At 38.5% G+C, this 16003-nt stretch overlaps 1 protein-coding gene across 5 annotated transcripts in view; it reads right to left on the bottom strand.

Moving 5' to 3' along the window:
* usp24 (ubiquitin specific peptidase 24) overlaps window positions 1-16003 on the bottom strand; it is a 45915-nt gene that overhangs the window by 21483 nt on the left and 8429 nt on the right. For 2 of the 5 annotated variants that reach the window (XM_054602108.1, XM_054602109.1), the window contains exons 8-29: window positions 13778-13843; window positions 13451-13525; window positions 12449-12607; window positions 12239-12353; window positions 11969-12072; window positions 11727-11834; window positions 11525-11620; window positions 10688-10849; window positions 8428-8520; window positions 6838-6945; window positions 6589-6738; window positions 5497-5628; window positions 4176-4287; window positions 3998-4074; window positions 3722-3862; window positions 2855-2908; window positions 2628-2761; window positions 2416-2482; window positions 1094-1204; window positions 905-1003; window positions 480-653; window positions 294-379 (exon numbers count right to left, since the gene is read on the bottom strand). In XM_054602108.1, the coding sequence (XP_054458083.1) occupies window positions 294-379; window positions 480-653; window positions 905-1003; window positions 1094-1204; window positions 2416-2482; window positions 2628-2761; window positions 2855-2908; window positions 3722-3862; window positions 3998-4074; window positions 4176-4287; window positions 5497-5628; window positions 6589-6738; window positions 6838-6945; window positions 8428-8520; window positions 10688-10849; window positions 11525-11620; window positions 11727-11834; window positions 11969-12072; window positions 12239-12353; window positions 12449-12607; window positions 13451-13525; window positions 13778-13843 (2423 nt within the window). The remainder of the gene's footprint in view (window positions 1-293; window positions 380-479; window positions 654-904; window positions 1004-1093; window positions 1205-2415; window positions 2483-2627; window positions 2762-2854; window positions 2909-3721; window positions 3863-3997; window positions 4075-4175; window positions 4288-5496; window positions 5629-6588; window positions 6739-6837; window positions 6946-8427; window positions 8521-10687; window positions 10850-11524; window positions 11621-11726; window positions 11835-11968; window positions 12073-12238; window positions 12354-12448; window positions 12608-13450; window positions 13526-13777; window positions 13844-16003) is intronic. The other 3 variants (XM_054602111.1, XM_054602112.1, XM_054602113.1) reach the window with 2 other exon arrangements.

Below are 16003 nucleotides of genomic sequence, written 5' to 3'. Positions count from 1 at the left end.
CACCAGACTGCATTCAGACAACAGTCATTTTACCGAACTGATCCCCAAAACACACTTCATTCAAACTCAACAGACACAAAATAAAATGGTCTTTCCACTGTTCCAACAAACACCAACTCTGGTTTGAGAGTTTGAAAGAGACTGAATAAGTAACAGATATAAAATAGAAGTAAACCCCAAAACATTTTCCCTGCTTTCCGGCGAGTTTGTGACGTCCAACGTGTTTAAAAACCCTGCATATACATGCTTATTTTGGTGGAAAAATGGTCAAACTTAGAACTGTACTATCTTACCTGGTTTCATCGAGGTTAGCCAGCTGGTAAAGCATCTCAAACACGTTACACACCAAAGCCATCACCACACCGGGGAGGGACTTCTCCTGGAGACAGAAAAACACAGACGCAGTGTTGTTATGAGAATCGATGTTAAGTGTGTCCACAATTATATTTTTTTGTTCACGGTCATGTTTGAGCTTGTACCTGCTCCAATGCGTAGGCAGAGTTGAAGACGGCGGAGCTGGAGCTGCTGGAGGCCGAGGCCGAGGACTCGGAGCTGCCGGAGGGAGTGCCGGTGCCCGAGCTCTTCACCGTCAGGCTCTGCTCGTCGCTGAAGCCGAGCTGGGAGAGAAGCTTCTGGTCCCGGTTCATGGTCAACTGAAACATGGAGGAGGGAGTGAGAGAAAAACGAGGTTGTTTGAGGCTGCGTTTCCCACCAACAAAGAGGAGGTGAATCCCTGCCTACAAGAACTAACTGTACAATGAATTGTTTTTTGTAATTTAAAGTAGCTATTAATGCTTAATGGAGGAGTAAAATACTTTGATGAAGAGTGACGGGTACAATCTTATTTGTTGAAACAAAGGAGGTTCAAGAGTCCCTGCCACTTAGAAAGAAATGAAACACTTACCACACTATCATTGGCAAAGATCTGGACATTATCCACTGGACAGCTCAAGTGCTCGGATATCTTCCATCGGATACTTCCTATTGTCTCATTACTGTGGGTCTGCAGGACACACACACACATGGTTATTTCCTCTATATATGTAATAATAAAGGTTTTATTACAGGTGCACAAGGAAAAGTCTAACAGTACCTCTAAGGTGAAAGTGTCTTTGGTTGACTCGTAGGTGATGTGAAGAGTGACAGGGTGTCCATTGAACGAGGCCCCGTGAGGTAGAATAGTGCGAGGAACGGAGTACATATCCTACAAAGAAACACACACAAAAAAATATATCAAAAATGCTGAAAAACACAAAACAATCGACCCTCCTTCCAAGGCTCCACCTTTTGTGTTAAAACAAATAAGTGTTCATGACTGTGTTTCTCATGTATTACCAACATATTTACTGTCAAAATGATAATGAGACCCTTAACCCTTATGCATCACTTTCAAAAAGCTGCTCTGATGTCCTTAGACAGAAATGTCTGTGTCAGTTAAATATTTAAACCAACATCTGTCCTGAGCGTAAATACCAAAAATTAATTAATATTTAATTTGTTTACATAATGTCACTGTAAAAAAAAATATATATATTCTACATGTGCTTAATACTAGAGGAATATTTTTCCACAGCCCTGGTAATGTCATTGATTAGCAACAACACTGACTTTGATGCATTTTTATTTTTGTGCAGATAAAAAATAAATAAAAAAAATTGTTCGTTATTTGAGAGGACAAAAATGTCCCCTTCCTAAAAGCTGCTATAAATTAAATCAATTACTCTTAAATCTTTTGAACTACATCAGTCTATAATTTTAACCCTTTTAAAATGTTTATTTTGTTTACATAATGCTACTCAAAGAAAAATATTATTTCTGTATATTAAATGCTAGGTGAGATTTTCTTTTCATAAAGCCTGGAATATACGATATAACAGAATGTATGATTTCATTCTGTAATGTCTGTTAAATCGAAAATAGTTTTTTTTATGTGTTTAAATGGGGTCATTTTGTCACAGAAAACTGCAGGTCTGCTGCAACTTTTAAACCAGGGCTGAAAACGTTTCTGTTTGCCCCTGCTTTTTATTTAATTATTTATTACACTGCAGTGTAACTTTTTCTCTCTTTCTTATATATTTTAGCTTGTTTTTATTTTCATTATCTAGGATGTTAATGCCTTTTTATTGTATTTAAAAGCCCTTTAAAACATTTTGTTTGTTGATTATTTTAAGTAAACTGCTTTGAATTTCCTTGTTGCTGAAATGTGTAAATAAACTTGCATTAAGAGTCTGTGTGTCTGTATTTTGGCTAAACAGTATATTATAGACTCATTACAGGAGTTGAGGTTGAACTTCCAAAATAAAAGAATAAAATATTTGCATATGCATTAACACAGCCAAAATGATCGAACAATTAAAAGGCCAAAAATGTGCCTCGTGATGAATAAGGTTTAAAGAGATAGAAGACAGGACCTACCTCTATAGTGATGACGTAGCGTTCAGCCAGTAGCAGCAGTCTTTCGATTATCACCAGCTTAGTGGATCTACAGATCAACACACAGAAGCGTTTCAACATGACAGAAAAATAAAGTGTTTTTACTTGTGAGTGTATTAGTTAGTATCTCTATGATGACGAGGGGAAACTCTCATGGAAACATGTTTTAATAGGTTTAGTAACCATGTTCTTACCCAAACCCCCCTCTGTACCTGGATGGTGATTGTACAGATGTGGCCACGGTCGGCATGGCAGTGGCGGTCAGCATCTTGGTTGCCCTGGTAACAGCATGTGTCAAAGTAGGCCCGCCGAGGGCTGAGCTGGCCGCCTGAGAGTAACGGAAACATAAATGAGCATTCCGGCATTGATTTTCTATGAAATAGAACAATCACTGCTAACAGTATCATCTTCTGCTACTTACCTCCAGTCGCTTGTAACAATCAGCAATGAACTTCTTGTGCAAAGTCACGGAATCCTGTAAGGAAGTAAAATTAATTTGAATTTAAAGTGGTTCAAAGATTTAAAAAATGACACTAATTCACTCACACATGTTAACTCTGGAATAGCTCAATTATATAAAGTATTTGTTCTTCTCTTGTTGTCAAACTTAACTACTTCGCAGAAAATACTCCTATAAATCACTTTATTCAGTTTTCAGTCATTTATTTTAAACAAGATGGCAGCATCTTAAAGGGATAGTTGTCAGATTTCTTGAAGTTAGGTTGTATTCACTATATTTAGAAATATTTATTCAGACAGCCCTGTCCGACAGGGAACTGAAACTGTCATCATGCGCTCTTCACTACCACCAGACTCCTCTCACAAAAACAGTAATTTAACACAGGAGTTGCTGGTCTACCGCTGCCTCTATCAGTTAGTTTGTTTGTGATATTGTTTGACTTTTGTGATTACAAACTAAAAACTTTTAACACCAAAGTCACACAATAACACAAACAAACTAACCGATCGAGGCATCAGTAGACCAGCAACTCCTGTGTTTTTTGAGGTAAAATTACTGTTTTTATCAATGGGGTCTGGTGGCTTTGAAGAGAGCTCAGATAACGGCTTCAACTCTATATATAGTTAACTCATAAAATGATTTTTTTTAGGTGTCTGAAATACGTCCACAGCAGAACATTGATTTTCTCCCGTGCTGGTTCTCCAACTCCATCTACTGTAGTAAAACACTGACTGCTAGAAGTGTGAGCCACAGGAAAATGTGAGCACACCCACACCACACCCACCCACACACCCACACACACACACACACATATACACATACACTGACCTTCTTCATCTTGGGATTGAGGTTGGTGTAGCTATATGTGATAATGAGCTGGATTGCCTCGTTGGCTATCTCTTCATCAGGGGTTTCCATGGCGATGCGCCAGATAAAATCCATCCCTGCCAGGTCAAGGCGCTCCACACACTGAAAACAGAACATATCGTACATTAAATATAAATGTAAACAAGGTGTGTTTTACCCTTTATATATATTTTTTTGCTGAAAACAAGCTGCGTGCATCAAACTCAAATTCAGAGAAACATGTGAGAAAGAACTCACCAGCTGAGTTCCTTGGCGTTTGAGGCGATGGTCACACAGATTAACGTTCTCAAAGAAGGTCTTAAATAGATTGAAACCTGGGAAATACAAAAACATGATGCATCACAACCGTATACATAAACTAATCCAGAAAGGCTGTAATGCTTTTAATAGAGCATCTCTTTAAAGAGTCTCTCACCGTTCATGGTGATCTCATAGGGCTCCAGTTTGAGGATCTTCTCCTTGAAGAGCTGCTGCTGAACATCACTCTCCAGGTCATGTTGTCCTTTGGTGAACCACTCGAAACACATCTGCACACATCAAAAACACAACATGTTTATTGAACCGACTCTGCCAGGAGGGTAATCTGCCTTTTCTTATTTGGTTAAAAAGAACATGTACACTGAACTATGCAAAGACCAGGTTCCATTATGGGACAGAATAAATGTGATCAGGGTCAGTGCAACAAATTGAATCAGTCAGATCAACAAAATTACACACAGAAAGGACAGAGAGTAATATCTTATGTGTGGCTTAATTGCTTCTAAGTGCATAGTAACAAAATCAAGGAAAATCTCAGAGTAACCCAAGTATGAGATTGGCAAAAAAAAAAAAAAAGAGATGTTGAATGGTTAATTACATATTTTTTTACTTTGTAAAGAGTTGCTTATATTTCCTTGCTTTTCTTATTGTTTTATTGTGAAAAACGTTGCTACTTTATATTGAAAATTGTTAAAAACTTGATTTATTTACCTACATTTTTTTTACGGTCAATGGTTTGAAGATAAGCGTTTCTTAAAATAACACTGATTAACTCACAAATTAAAAAGGGACAGTTCAACCAAAATCAACAATACATATTCTTCCTCTAACCTTTAAGGCTATTTATCAATCTAGTTTGTTTTGCTGTGAGGTGCAGATTGTTGAACATATCTACTGTAGAGATGACTGCATTCACTCCAATATAATGGGACTAGATGACACTTAGCTTGTGGTGCTCAAAGCGCAAAAAAAACACTTTTGAAATTTAGCAGCAACTCATTACACCTGGTTCCTCAAAATAATCTGCAGACCTTGTTGCGAGCAGTTTCATTTAGGAACTATTTTCTTTGAACTGAACTACACCTGCCAACCGCATCACCATGCAGAACGCACTGCAACCGAAACAACATAGATTAATAAATAGCACGACGAGGAAAGAGTAAAAGCATGTATTTCGCTTTTGGAGAACTTTCCCTTTAGTTACTCTTAATGCAAAATTCACAAGAAGCCACTAAAAATCTAATTTATAGTTAATTATTTCTGAGACAATACGAGCGTTCTTTAAAATGAGCCATAAAAGTTTTCATTTTTAAATTTATTTTAACGTATTTTTTATGTAACGGCCTTTAAACACTGCTTTAAAAGGAGCGAACAGCTGATGTTTGCAGTGCCTTTGTTCCTGCAGAGAAGAAATGTGGTTGCAATCACAAAACAAACGGCCAAGGACAAGCTTTTCATTTGGTTAACCGTTTTCATACCTCACGGTCAAGTTCACAGACGTCCGGCCCCGACACCAGGCACTCCCAGAGCTCCTTGGCCCTGTTCCAGACCAGGTAGAGGCTGGCCTCCTGGAGGAAGAAGGCCAGGAAGCGCAGGTGGCTGTCCAGATACTAAACATAGATACAGAGAAACACACACATGTCATTGTGACACTCAAACACACACACTCATCATTCACTGTGTTGCTCATGTCTGATTACTTCCTCTGTTAACCGTCCGGCTCAGATAACATTTGGCCTTAAATGACATTACTCATAATCAATGTCAAATTGTGAATTGTAATATCAATCAATTACAATATAGTTCCATATAAGAGTACAGTGATCAAAAAAGAACACTTGAAATAAAATTAAGAAAACAAATATATATAGAGTGTGTTTGTATGAGGTACTTTTCCATAGTCAGTGTGTTTTACTACAGTAGATGGAGTTTAGAGAAACAGACAGGAGAACCAGAACAGGAGCAAAGAAATGTACTGCTGTGGACGTATTTTAGACACCTAAAAGAATCAATATCAGTTTAAGTGTACACTATATTTAGAATATTTTCACAGTTTTTACTGGCTGTCATATGGCCTTTTCTGATGGGGAAATAAAGCTGTAATCTATGCTCTCTTCAAAAACACCAGACTCCATTGACAAAAACACAAATTTTACCTCGCAGACCTTAAAGGTTTGCTGGTTTTCCGCTGCCTCATTCTTTTAGTTTATTGTGTTATTGTGTGACTTTGGTGTTTGAAATGGTAGGTTCAGATTCATCAAAGTCACACAGTAAGACAAACAAACCAAATGATGGAGGCAGCAGTAGACCAGCAACTCCTGTGTTCTGTGAGGTAAAACTACTGTTTTTGCCAATGGAGTCTGGTGGGTTTGAAGAGAGCATAGATAACAGTTTCAGTTCTTTGTCAGAAAGGTCTGTCTGACAGCAAGGTGAAGAAGTGAAAATATTCTAAATATAGCGTTCATTTGAGCTGATATTGATTTTTATCTACTGTATCTACTGTAGTCACTGACAAATTATCCCTTTAACTAAGAAATTAGCTTATGAGAGCAATTGGGCCATAGACGGACCTCCTGGTAGGTGTATCGCCCGTCCACCAGAGTCGAGCCTGAGAGGCCGTTGTTTCCCGCCGCGGTCACAGCCAGACGGTGGCAGCACACGAGGGACCCCGTGATCAGTTTCACGATCTCAAAGTTCTTCTTCAAGTCCTGGATGATGCTCTGTGGAGTTAAAAGGGAAGGTAGAGGTTACCACGGCAACATCGCACAGACTGTATAATTGTTTTTTTTTTATTTGTTTGCATGAGTGTCTCGTGTTACCTTGTCTTGTTTCTGATAGGTCTGCTTGATGAAAGAACGGGTGATTTCGTGAAGCTGACGGAGAGCAGGAACAACCCAGACGGCCTGAGGACTGCTCTGCTGAGAAGCCTGTTGACACACATACAAACACACACCAGATAATGATATCCATTAAAGCAGAATGAGCACACAAACGCGTGCTATTCAGATTTGATTTTTTTTAATTAGATTGCTTTGTCATCACAGACCCACAAATTTTGCAGCTGTGTAAAGGAAAGACAGGAAAACCAGAGCCTGGGATGTAAAACACTCGACATGAATTTGACTGTTTAAGGGAGAGAGTTCAGGTGTTTCCAAATGGGGTTGTTTGAGGTACTTCTCCATAGTCAGGGTATTACTACAGTACCAGCACGGGGGCTTCACCACTTTAACGTGCCGTCAGACCGCCTTTTCTGATGGGGAACTGAAGAACTTATATCCCTCTGTGCTCTCAACTCCACTAGACTCCATTGATAAAATCAGTAATTTTACCTCTACAGAACACAGGAGTTGCTGGTCTACAGCTGCCTCGATCAGTTAGTTAGTTAGTGTTATTGTGTGACTTTTGTGTTTTAAATAGTTTGTTCAGATTCACTAAAGTCACACAATAATAAACAAACAAACCGATCCAGGCAGTTCTGCAGACCAGCACCTCCTGTGTTCTGCGAGGGTAAAATTTGTGTTTTTGTAAATGGAGTCTGGTGCATTTGACGAGAGCATAAACAGCGCTTCTTCCCTGTCATAAAGGGCTGTCTGACAGCCAGGTAAAGAGGTGAAAATATTCTAAATATAGCGTACACTTAAACTGATATTGATTCTTTTAGGTTTCTAAAATACGTCCACAGCAGTACATTACTTTTCTCTCGTGCTGGTTCTCCTGTCTGTTTCTACAAACTCCATCTGCTGTAGTAAAACACTGACTGTGTAGAAGTACCTCATACAATGACACTTCAAAACTACCCCGTTAAAATATGCTGAAGTTTAAGTTTCTCCTCTCACAACTCCTTTCAAAGTCCAAAATCAAATATCAAACATGTACTTCTTTCATAAATCCGAGGCTCTGATTAGATTCCTTTCTGCATGAGTAAATGTGCTTGCACTTCCACCAAAGCTGACCATTCATCCAGCGGCTAAAAAAAAAAAAAAAAAAATCACTCATTTAAACACCAGCCAGCTCTCACCCAGGACAAGATCAACACACCGCTGTGTAATCATTAGTCAGTGCCAAAGCCCTCTCAGTGAGGCAAGCAGGAGACACACACACACACACACACACACACACACACACACACACACACACACACACACACACACACACACACACACACACACACACACACACACACACACACACACACACACACACACACACACACACACACACACACACACACACACACACACACACACACTTCAGCTAACCTCTCGTTACAATCAAGTGTGAGAATTATCAACCTGTGACCAGTGAAAACCCCCCCTTTGTGTTCAAGCACCTTCCTCCATGATTGGCTGGCGATATTGGATACAGATTTGGTCATTGGAATTATAAATCATACAGGCTTGTTGTCTTACTTTGGCCACAGAGTTAGCTTTCTTCTTGCCCCAAGTGCCAGTAAGAAATGAGCTTTGAGTGTCGCTGCCTTTACAGTCCTCCTGAGTGTGAGTCTAGAAACATACATTTCATTTGAGGGGCAGTTTGAATCTAAAACACAGGTTACTGGTACTTGTTTTCCCATATAAAAAATATAAAACACTTTTACCCTTAATAATATATAAATTAAAACCACCTGGTTAAACTTAACTTCAAGCCAATTTATAATAAATAAGCAATGTATTAGCGTTTAAATAAATTATTTATAACACGCTATAATATAGTTATCATCACGTAAAAGGATACTTTTTTAAGTGTTTATTAATGTGAAGTATTTAAAGAAATATTTTAAGTGTCTTACCATATTGTCATTTACGGATGCAAGAGGAGTAATTGTTGTACATAAATAAAACACTAAATTTATGAAAAAGTTTATATATACTGCTTAGAAATGCTTAATCAATAAATGTGAAAGAAACTCCTTTAAAGAACTCAGGAGTTAAATCATAATATGTGTAGTTTTCTTGAATCTGTCAATATGATTTTTACAAACCCATCTCAATGCAAACATTAATAATTATTATTATTATGAAAAGTTAGTTGGTTAGAACATATAACATATATAAGCACAGGAACATCAAGGAGAGATGGTCAGAGAAAAAAAAAAGTGTCATTTTTCTTGACTTTGTAAGAAGATTTGAAATAAATAATGAACTTGTGTCTCCATAATGTACTGTAGCTCCATCAACGACAGACTGAGACAAACTTAGATGAAAGAGACGTAAACAAACTGAAGTTGAAGGGTGAGATGCATCACTAACGAGGACATGCTAAGTTTAGAACAAAACTGTCACAGCAGGAAGAAATATGTCGGGACTCGATGTTGTGTTTTCATTATGGAAGACCATTAACACCAATGTGATGAAAAAATAAAAATAGATCCTGTCAGTCATTATTATGAAATACTTTATCAGAATAACTAGTTAGTAACTCTAAATAATAACTTGCTCATCTCTAAATGTTGAATTACTTTTTCAAAATTACGACTAATGGTTATTTCTCATTTTTTTTTATTACCAAGTCATTATTTTGAGACATGAAGTTATTATTTTGAGAAAGATTTTCATTATTTCGAGGTACTAACTAATTTTGTTACAATACTAAGTCAAGTTTCTCATTCTTTTAAAGTTATTAAGTAATTAGTCTGACATACCAAGTCATTATTTTGAAAAAGATTCTAATTATTTTGAGATACTAGCTTAATATGTTGAGAAAGAGCTTCATTATTTAAGGGACACAAGTTATTATTTTGACATACTAGCTCATTATATTGAGATACCAACTCATCATGTTGCTATACTAAGTCATTCTTTTGAGATATGAAGTTATGATTTTGAGAAAGATGTTCATTACTTTGAGGTACCAACTCATTTTGTTACAATACTAAGTCATAATTTTGTGTAAGTTTCTCATTCTTTTGAGATACAAATCATTATTTTAAAAAAGTTTCACATTATTTCGAGAAACTAACCCAATATGTTGAGATAGGAAGTCATTATTTTGAGAAAGAGCTTCATTATATAAGTGACATAAGTGATCATTTTGACATACCAATCATATTTGGATAATAAGTCATTATTTTGAGAAAGATTCTCATTATTTTGAAGTACTAAGTATTTATTTTTAAAAAAGGTTTTTCATTATTTTGAGAAACTAACTCAATATGTTGAGAAAGGAAGTCATGTTTGAGAAAGAGCTTCATTATTTAAGTGATACAAGTTATTATTTTTAGATGACAAAGACAACGTAAGAAACAACTGTTTGCAGCTCGTGTCTCACCTTCTTAATGTCCTCAAGTAATTCTTTTGAGAAACATACTCATTATGTTGATATAGGAAGTCATTATTTTGAGAAAGTTTCATTATTTAAGTGTTATATGTGACTATCTTCAGATGCTAAGCCATTATAATGACTTAAAGGATCTTTTTTTTTTTTCATCACGTCTAAGTTTTAAACTTCTTTAACTATTTGCAGAAATGGGCTTCCATAGTTGTATTTAAACAGATTGAGCTGCACAAGAAAGAACAATGTTTCATATATGTAAAAATAAAACAAACAACAAATATGTATTTACTCCCTAGAGCTGATGCTCGAATGACCCTGAAACACTGGAACCACATTAAACACTCGCCCCCACATCCACAAAGACAATAAGAAGCAACTGTAGCTCGTGTGTCTCACCTTCTTAATGTCCTCAATACACTTAATGATGTAACTGCGTTTCACGGTCTCCTTGACGGCGTAGGCGTCACTCAGAATCCCCAGGTGCTCCTCCAATGCCTGCTGAACCAGACTGGTGGGAAGGGTGGGGAGGTGAGCCAACTCCCACAGCACCTCCAGCACCTGAACAGAAACAAGGCGCTTCAGACTTCACTTTAATGATAAAAACTTTTATTTACGTCTCAATGTCCTTAGCCTTGACAGAATGACAGATATACCCATGAGTACACAGACAGGAAAAGGCACCACTTCATCTCCTACATAGGACCAAGACACACAGACTGTATAGTTGTTTAACCTCTTTTGGGGTTTGTTTTACATCTCTTTGTGGTTGTTACACATCTATCTGTGGTTTTGTGTCTCTTTGTAGTCATTTTGTGTCACTTTGTGTCTCTGTGGTCATTTTGTGTGTCTTTGTAACTTATGTCTGTGTAATTGTTACTTAACTCTCTGTGGTCATTTTGTGTGTCTTTGTGTTTATTTTGTGTCTCTTTGTGGTTGTTACACATCTATTTGTAGTTTTGTGTCTCTTTGTAGTTGTGTTGCATGTCTTTGTAGTCATTTTGTGTTGCTTTGTGGTTGTATTTTCCCTTTTCACACTCTTTCACAGTCTTTTTGTAGTTGTTATGCAGTCTTTTTGTGTTGTTTTGTGGTTGTTTTTATGTTTCAGGTTATTATAGGTCTCTTTAAGGGACATTTTGTGGGTGACAGCCAGGGGGGCCCCGAACACATTTCACCCCTGGGCATCTGCCCGGTTGGCTCGTTCAGTAATCCATCTGTTGATACATGCCAACATACCTTTCCTGTTGTAGTTTCAGAGCGAGCCTCTCTGCCAATCCTCCCGATCAGGCTGAGCAGCTTCTGCCTCACGCGGTCGCTCTCAACCTCCCAGCTCTAAACAACATGCAAAAAAAGATTACTATTTGCATTATTCAAAGACTTAAAAAACACTTTTCATTGAGCAAACTTACTCCAAAAACGTCACTGAGACGGAACTGACCTTCTGTATGAGGACGAAGAGGTGGGTGAGCTGATCAAAGCTGAACTTCACAGCAGCAGCAGCGATGATTGTATGAATGTTTTCTATCACAGTTGATGACTGGCCCGCCTGAAATGGCCACAAAAGAATCAACAGATCCATCAAAAAAAGGAAATTTTGTCTTTTTGAGCATTTCTAAAACAAACAAAGTGTTCAGCACGCTTAATGAAAAGGTACATTTTGATGTGTGCACTGTTGCTGACCTGTATTTTCCAGATCTTGGAGAGTTCGTCCAGCGACAGTTTACTCCCCAGCAACTCAATGATTCCCTTAATTCTCTCACAGTACTGAGCTTGATCAATGTTACCTGGAAAATAAAAATATTTAATGAACACTGTGAATTAAGTCAACAAAAACCTGAAAGCCTGATCATTTTAAAGATTTTTTATGAAGTGATTACAAATTAAAGTATTTTTCCATGTGTTTTGCAGGGCACTTTGCAGGGTGTGGCAGGAAGAGTTTGGTTTTCTTACCCTCCAGTGCTATTGATAGGACTGAGTTCTCCACCAGCCAGTCCAAAAGTTTATCTGTGTCGATTGCATTTTTCACCGTCTTTGACACTGTACTCTCCTCTATCAACTTTGTCACCTGAGAGAAGATACAAAAACTAATTAATAAAAAAACCCAGAAAAAGAAAAGAAAAAATGTTTAGATTTCAAAGTTGAGATCCTATAAGAGCTGACCTCTTTGAGGGAGTTCATCTTGGTAGAGAAGTGGGGGGTTTTGAGCATTCGCAGCAGCGTGTCCAGCCGCAGGTCATCCACCACAGTGACCAGCTCCCTCTGGAACCTCATACACAGCAGCTTGATGGCCGACAGGAGGTCCGGGATGCTCACCAGACGCTACGGGTAACAGACAAATGAGGAACAACATCTTGGTTTAGGCAGAATCAATGCACACAAGCTCATAAAAGATACAGTAAAGATACCGTTTGTAAAGACAACATTCATATTTGGCCCTTCCTGCCTGGCTCAACAAGGGTTTTTGTGGGGCATTTGTAGTTTAAATTATATATTACAAGCTATTGAGAGGTAGTGCTAGGAAGTTAAACAGGTCATAATTCCCTCTCTTATATACAGTACCAGTCAAAAGTTTGGACACACCTTCTCATTCAATGGTTTTCCTTTATTTCTTTTTTTTCTACATTGTAGATTAATATTAAAGACATCCAAACTATGAAGGAACACATATGGAATTATGTGGTAAACAAACAAATGCTCAACAAACCAGAATATGTTTTATATTTTACATTCTTCAAAGTAGTTGAATGAGAAGGTGTGTCCAAACTTTTGACTGGTACTGTATAAGTGAAAGTGATGTAGAGGGTTAGTTTTTATTCAGGAACATGGTCGTCCTTATGCATCATAGATGAACGAAAAACGATAAAACCCTTATAATGGCCTCTCAGAAGACTTCCTGTATCACAGGTTTTTTTTATTCACAATGAACCTCTCCAAGGATCGATGACTAGAAAGCATTATTGCTGATTTCCCGATTGTATATTTTTTGCTGAACATTCCTCACTAGTAAAGCAATAAGAACACAACCCCTCACCGGCTTCCCAACCCGAATGCACAAAAAAGTTGTCTGTACATCACCCGGGAATCGTACACAAGTGTTATTGCCCCTGTGGTTTTTACCCCATGAATTCAAGTGAAGTGAGGATGACAAATAGAAAATGCTACCTTGTCTTTAAGGTCCTTTTCCTCCAGGTTCTGCACATATGTGATCATCTTGTGGATGACTGGATCAAGCATTGGCTAGGAAAAACAACATGAAAAACTGTTGAAACAATGCAGCAGCAAAACATTAAGATACAGCAACTAAAAATAGAAAAATCAATCTGAATGGTGTACAAGGGTCATATGAACGACTTGGAACAAGGACAGAAAACAAACTAAAAAGATGCGATCAACAATATCAGGAGAAATAGAGATAATACACAGTAGCAGCATATTAGGGTCAGAATACTACCATTGAGTGTGTGTGCGCATGCAGATGAGATAGCTCACCTGGACGAGGCTGGAGTTTAGATATTCTGCACTGACTCCGAGAGGCTGGACCAGAGCCGACACACACTGTGTAGGCAGAGAAAGAGACTCAAATATCACAAACAGAAACATGAAATCAACTCATAAACACCAGCAGAGTTTGACAATTAAGAATCGTTCATTCAATGTTTTTCCGTATTTTAATTTTGATTGTGGGCGGCAACCTCCTGTCATGCAAAGTGAAGCTGAAGCCGAAGTGTCTTAAACCTGCATTCTCTCTACTGACCATCAGGGGGCGACTCCTCTGGTTGTATAGAAGTCTATGAGAAAATGACTCTACTTCTCTCTTGATTTATTCCCTCAGTAAACATTGTAAACATGAGTTTATGGTCTCAATCTCTAGTTTCAAGTCTTCTTCAATACAGCATGATGTTCATTTAGTAAATGATGCTCCATTTAGAGTCAAACAGACCATAAAGCAGGGGATGCTTTAGGGCGGGGCTACTGTGATTGACAGGTCTCTACCAGAGACGTATGCGCTGTCTCTAAGTCATTTCTCAATATTCCAAATATGGTCATTTCCGTTCACCGGTTGAAAAAAAAAAAAAAACAGCCAAATTGTCAAACTCGTAGCTTCAAAACAGCAGTTCACAAACCAATAAGTGACATCACAAATACTACGTCCACTTCTTATATACAGTCTATTGTTCTCACTGGTTCATGTGAGTGACTGTAAACAGATGTGCGGGTGAGTTTCCAACACCAGAGCCCAGCTGTCATTTGTCATTCAGTGTTAAATCACAGGAGCATTATGAATGGGTCCCGTGTTCCTGTTTCTCTGGCTATCTTCCATCTCTGCTTCTGGGCTCCCCCCTCCCCGACCTTCCTCCTCTATTCACTCAGTGATCCCCGCCCTGCCCTGCCCCCCTCCATTCCCCTGTGCACTTGACTTCCTGCTCAGAGCAGACAAGTGAATGACTCAGCCCTGGGAGTCAGTCGAGTAGGGAGTACTCATCCCATTATCTTTTCTCCTTTCACTTTCACAGTCTCTATCTCCATCCCTCTCTCCCTCCTGTGGTTATAGTACGTTAGGTATCTGAAAGCTTAAACACTGTTATTGATCTTTCTGCCACTGAAGACCGGTCTGCACCCAGTGACCTTATTTTAAAAGGCTGTATCTCAATCTGAATAGATTTTAATTGTATCAGATTTGGCTTTTAAATAGGGAAATATTCATTGCTTTTTTTTTTTTTTTTTTTTAAACAGTCAAATGTGGCAAGCCCCAGTTTTTTTTTTTTTTTTTAACAGTCAAATGTGGCAAGCCCCAGTTTCATAATGAACTTAAATACATATATATTATATATTTTGCTGGCCCTCACCGGCCCATTACCTTCGTGGCCGTACACCCGGATTGGCTCAGAAAGGCCCGAGTGAAAAATAGCTTGCGGCACCGTTTCGTGAGCTTTACAGCATCCCTACTCCGAACCCTGCTGCTTCCTGGGTAATAGATGTAGAACCCTTAAAACAGACATTTCATCCAGCTGCATATTTGTCTTGAAGGGCAGAAACAGATCTTTTGAAAACAATGACGCAGAGACCACACGTTCACTTCTTGTCAGCCACAACATGTCCTTCCCCTTATTCGTCACGCCCCTATCACATGATTCTTTTCCGGAAGCAAACCATCGACTCAGCCTCGACTAACGGGTTAATATCAACATGGACAACAAATAACAGGCGTTGCTAACCTTGTTTTCTATGCTAGCAGCTGTTGTGCAGCTTATGTTTGAAATGACGCTGATAACGCTCGTTTGGATGGAGATCATTTTCAGGTGATGTCGTCAACCCACCCGGCCCGTTTTGAAACACAGACCCCCCCCACCTTATTTACAATGCTTTGCCACCAATGTGTTTATGAGGTTTACAAGAGTACAAACTTCTTCTTTGATTTATAGTATTTAAAAAAAAAAATCAACTGTTGGGCTTGAAGTTTTGTGAGCTACAGATGATTTGACTCACTGATTTTCAGGAGGCAGTCCTACTTATTAATATGCTCAGAGAGTGTGTGTGTCTGTATGTGTGTGTCTGTGTGTGTGTTTGTGCACACTGAATCAATGGCTGTGCACTGCTGTGGTTCCGGCCAGGTTCCCAGAAGGAAGCATCAGTACAAGGATGCCTCAGAACACACGACACAACCGAGCATTTCAACCATCGACACAGCGGGAGGATGAGAGAGTGTGTTTGTGT

The sequence above is a fragment of the Anoplopoma fimbria genome, chromosome 8 (genome assembly GCF_027596085.1).
Source record: "Anoplopoma fimbria isolate UVic2021 breed Golden Eagle Sablefish chromosome 8, Afim_UVic_2022, whole genome shotgun sequence".
Lineage (NCBI taxonomy): Eukaryota > Metazoa > Chordata > Actinopteri > Perciformes > Anoplopomatidae > Anoplopoma > Anoplopoma fimbria.
This window is presented reverse-complemented; position numbering and strand designations above follow the sequence as displayed.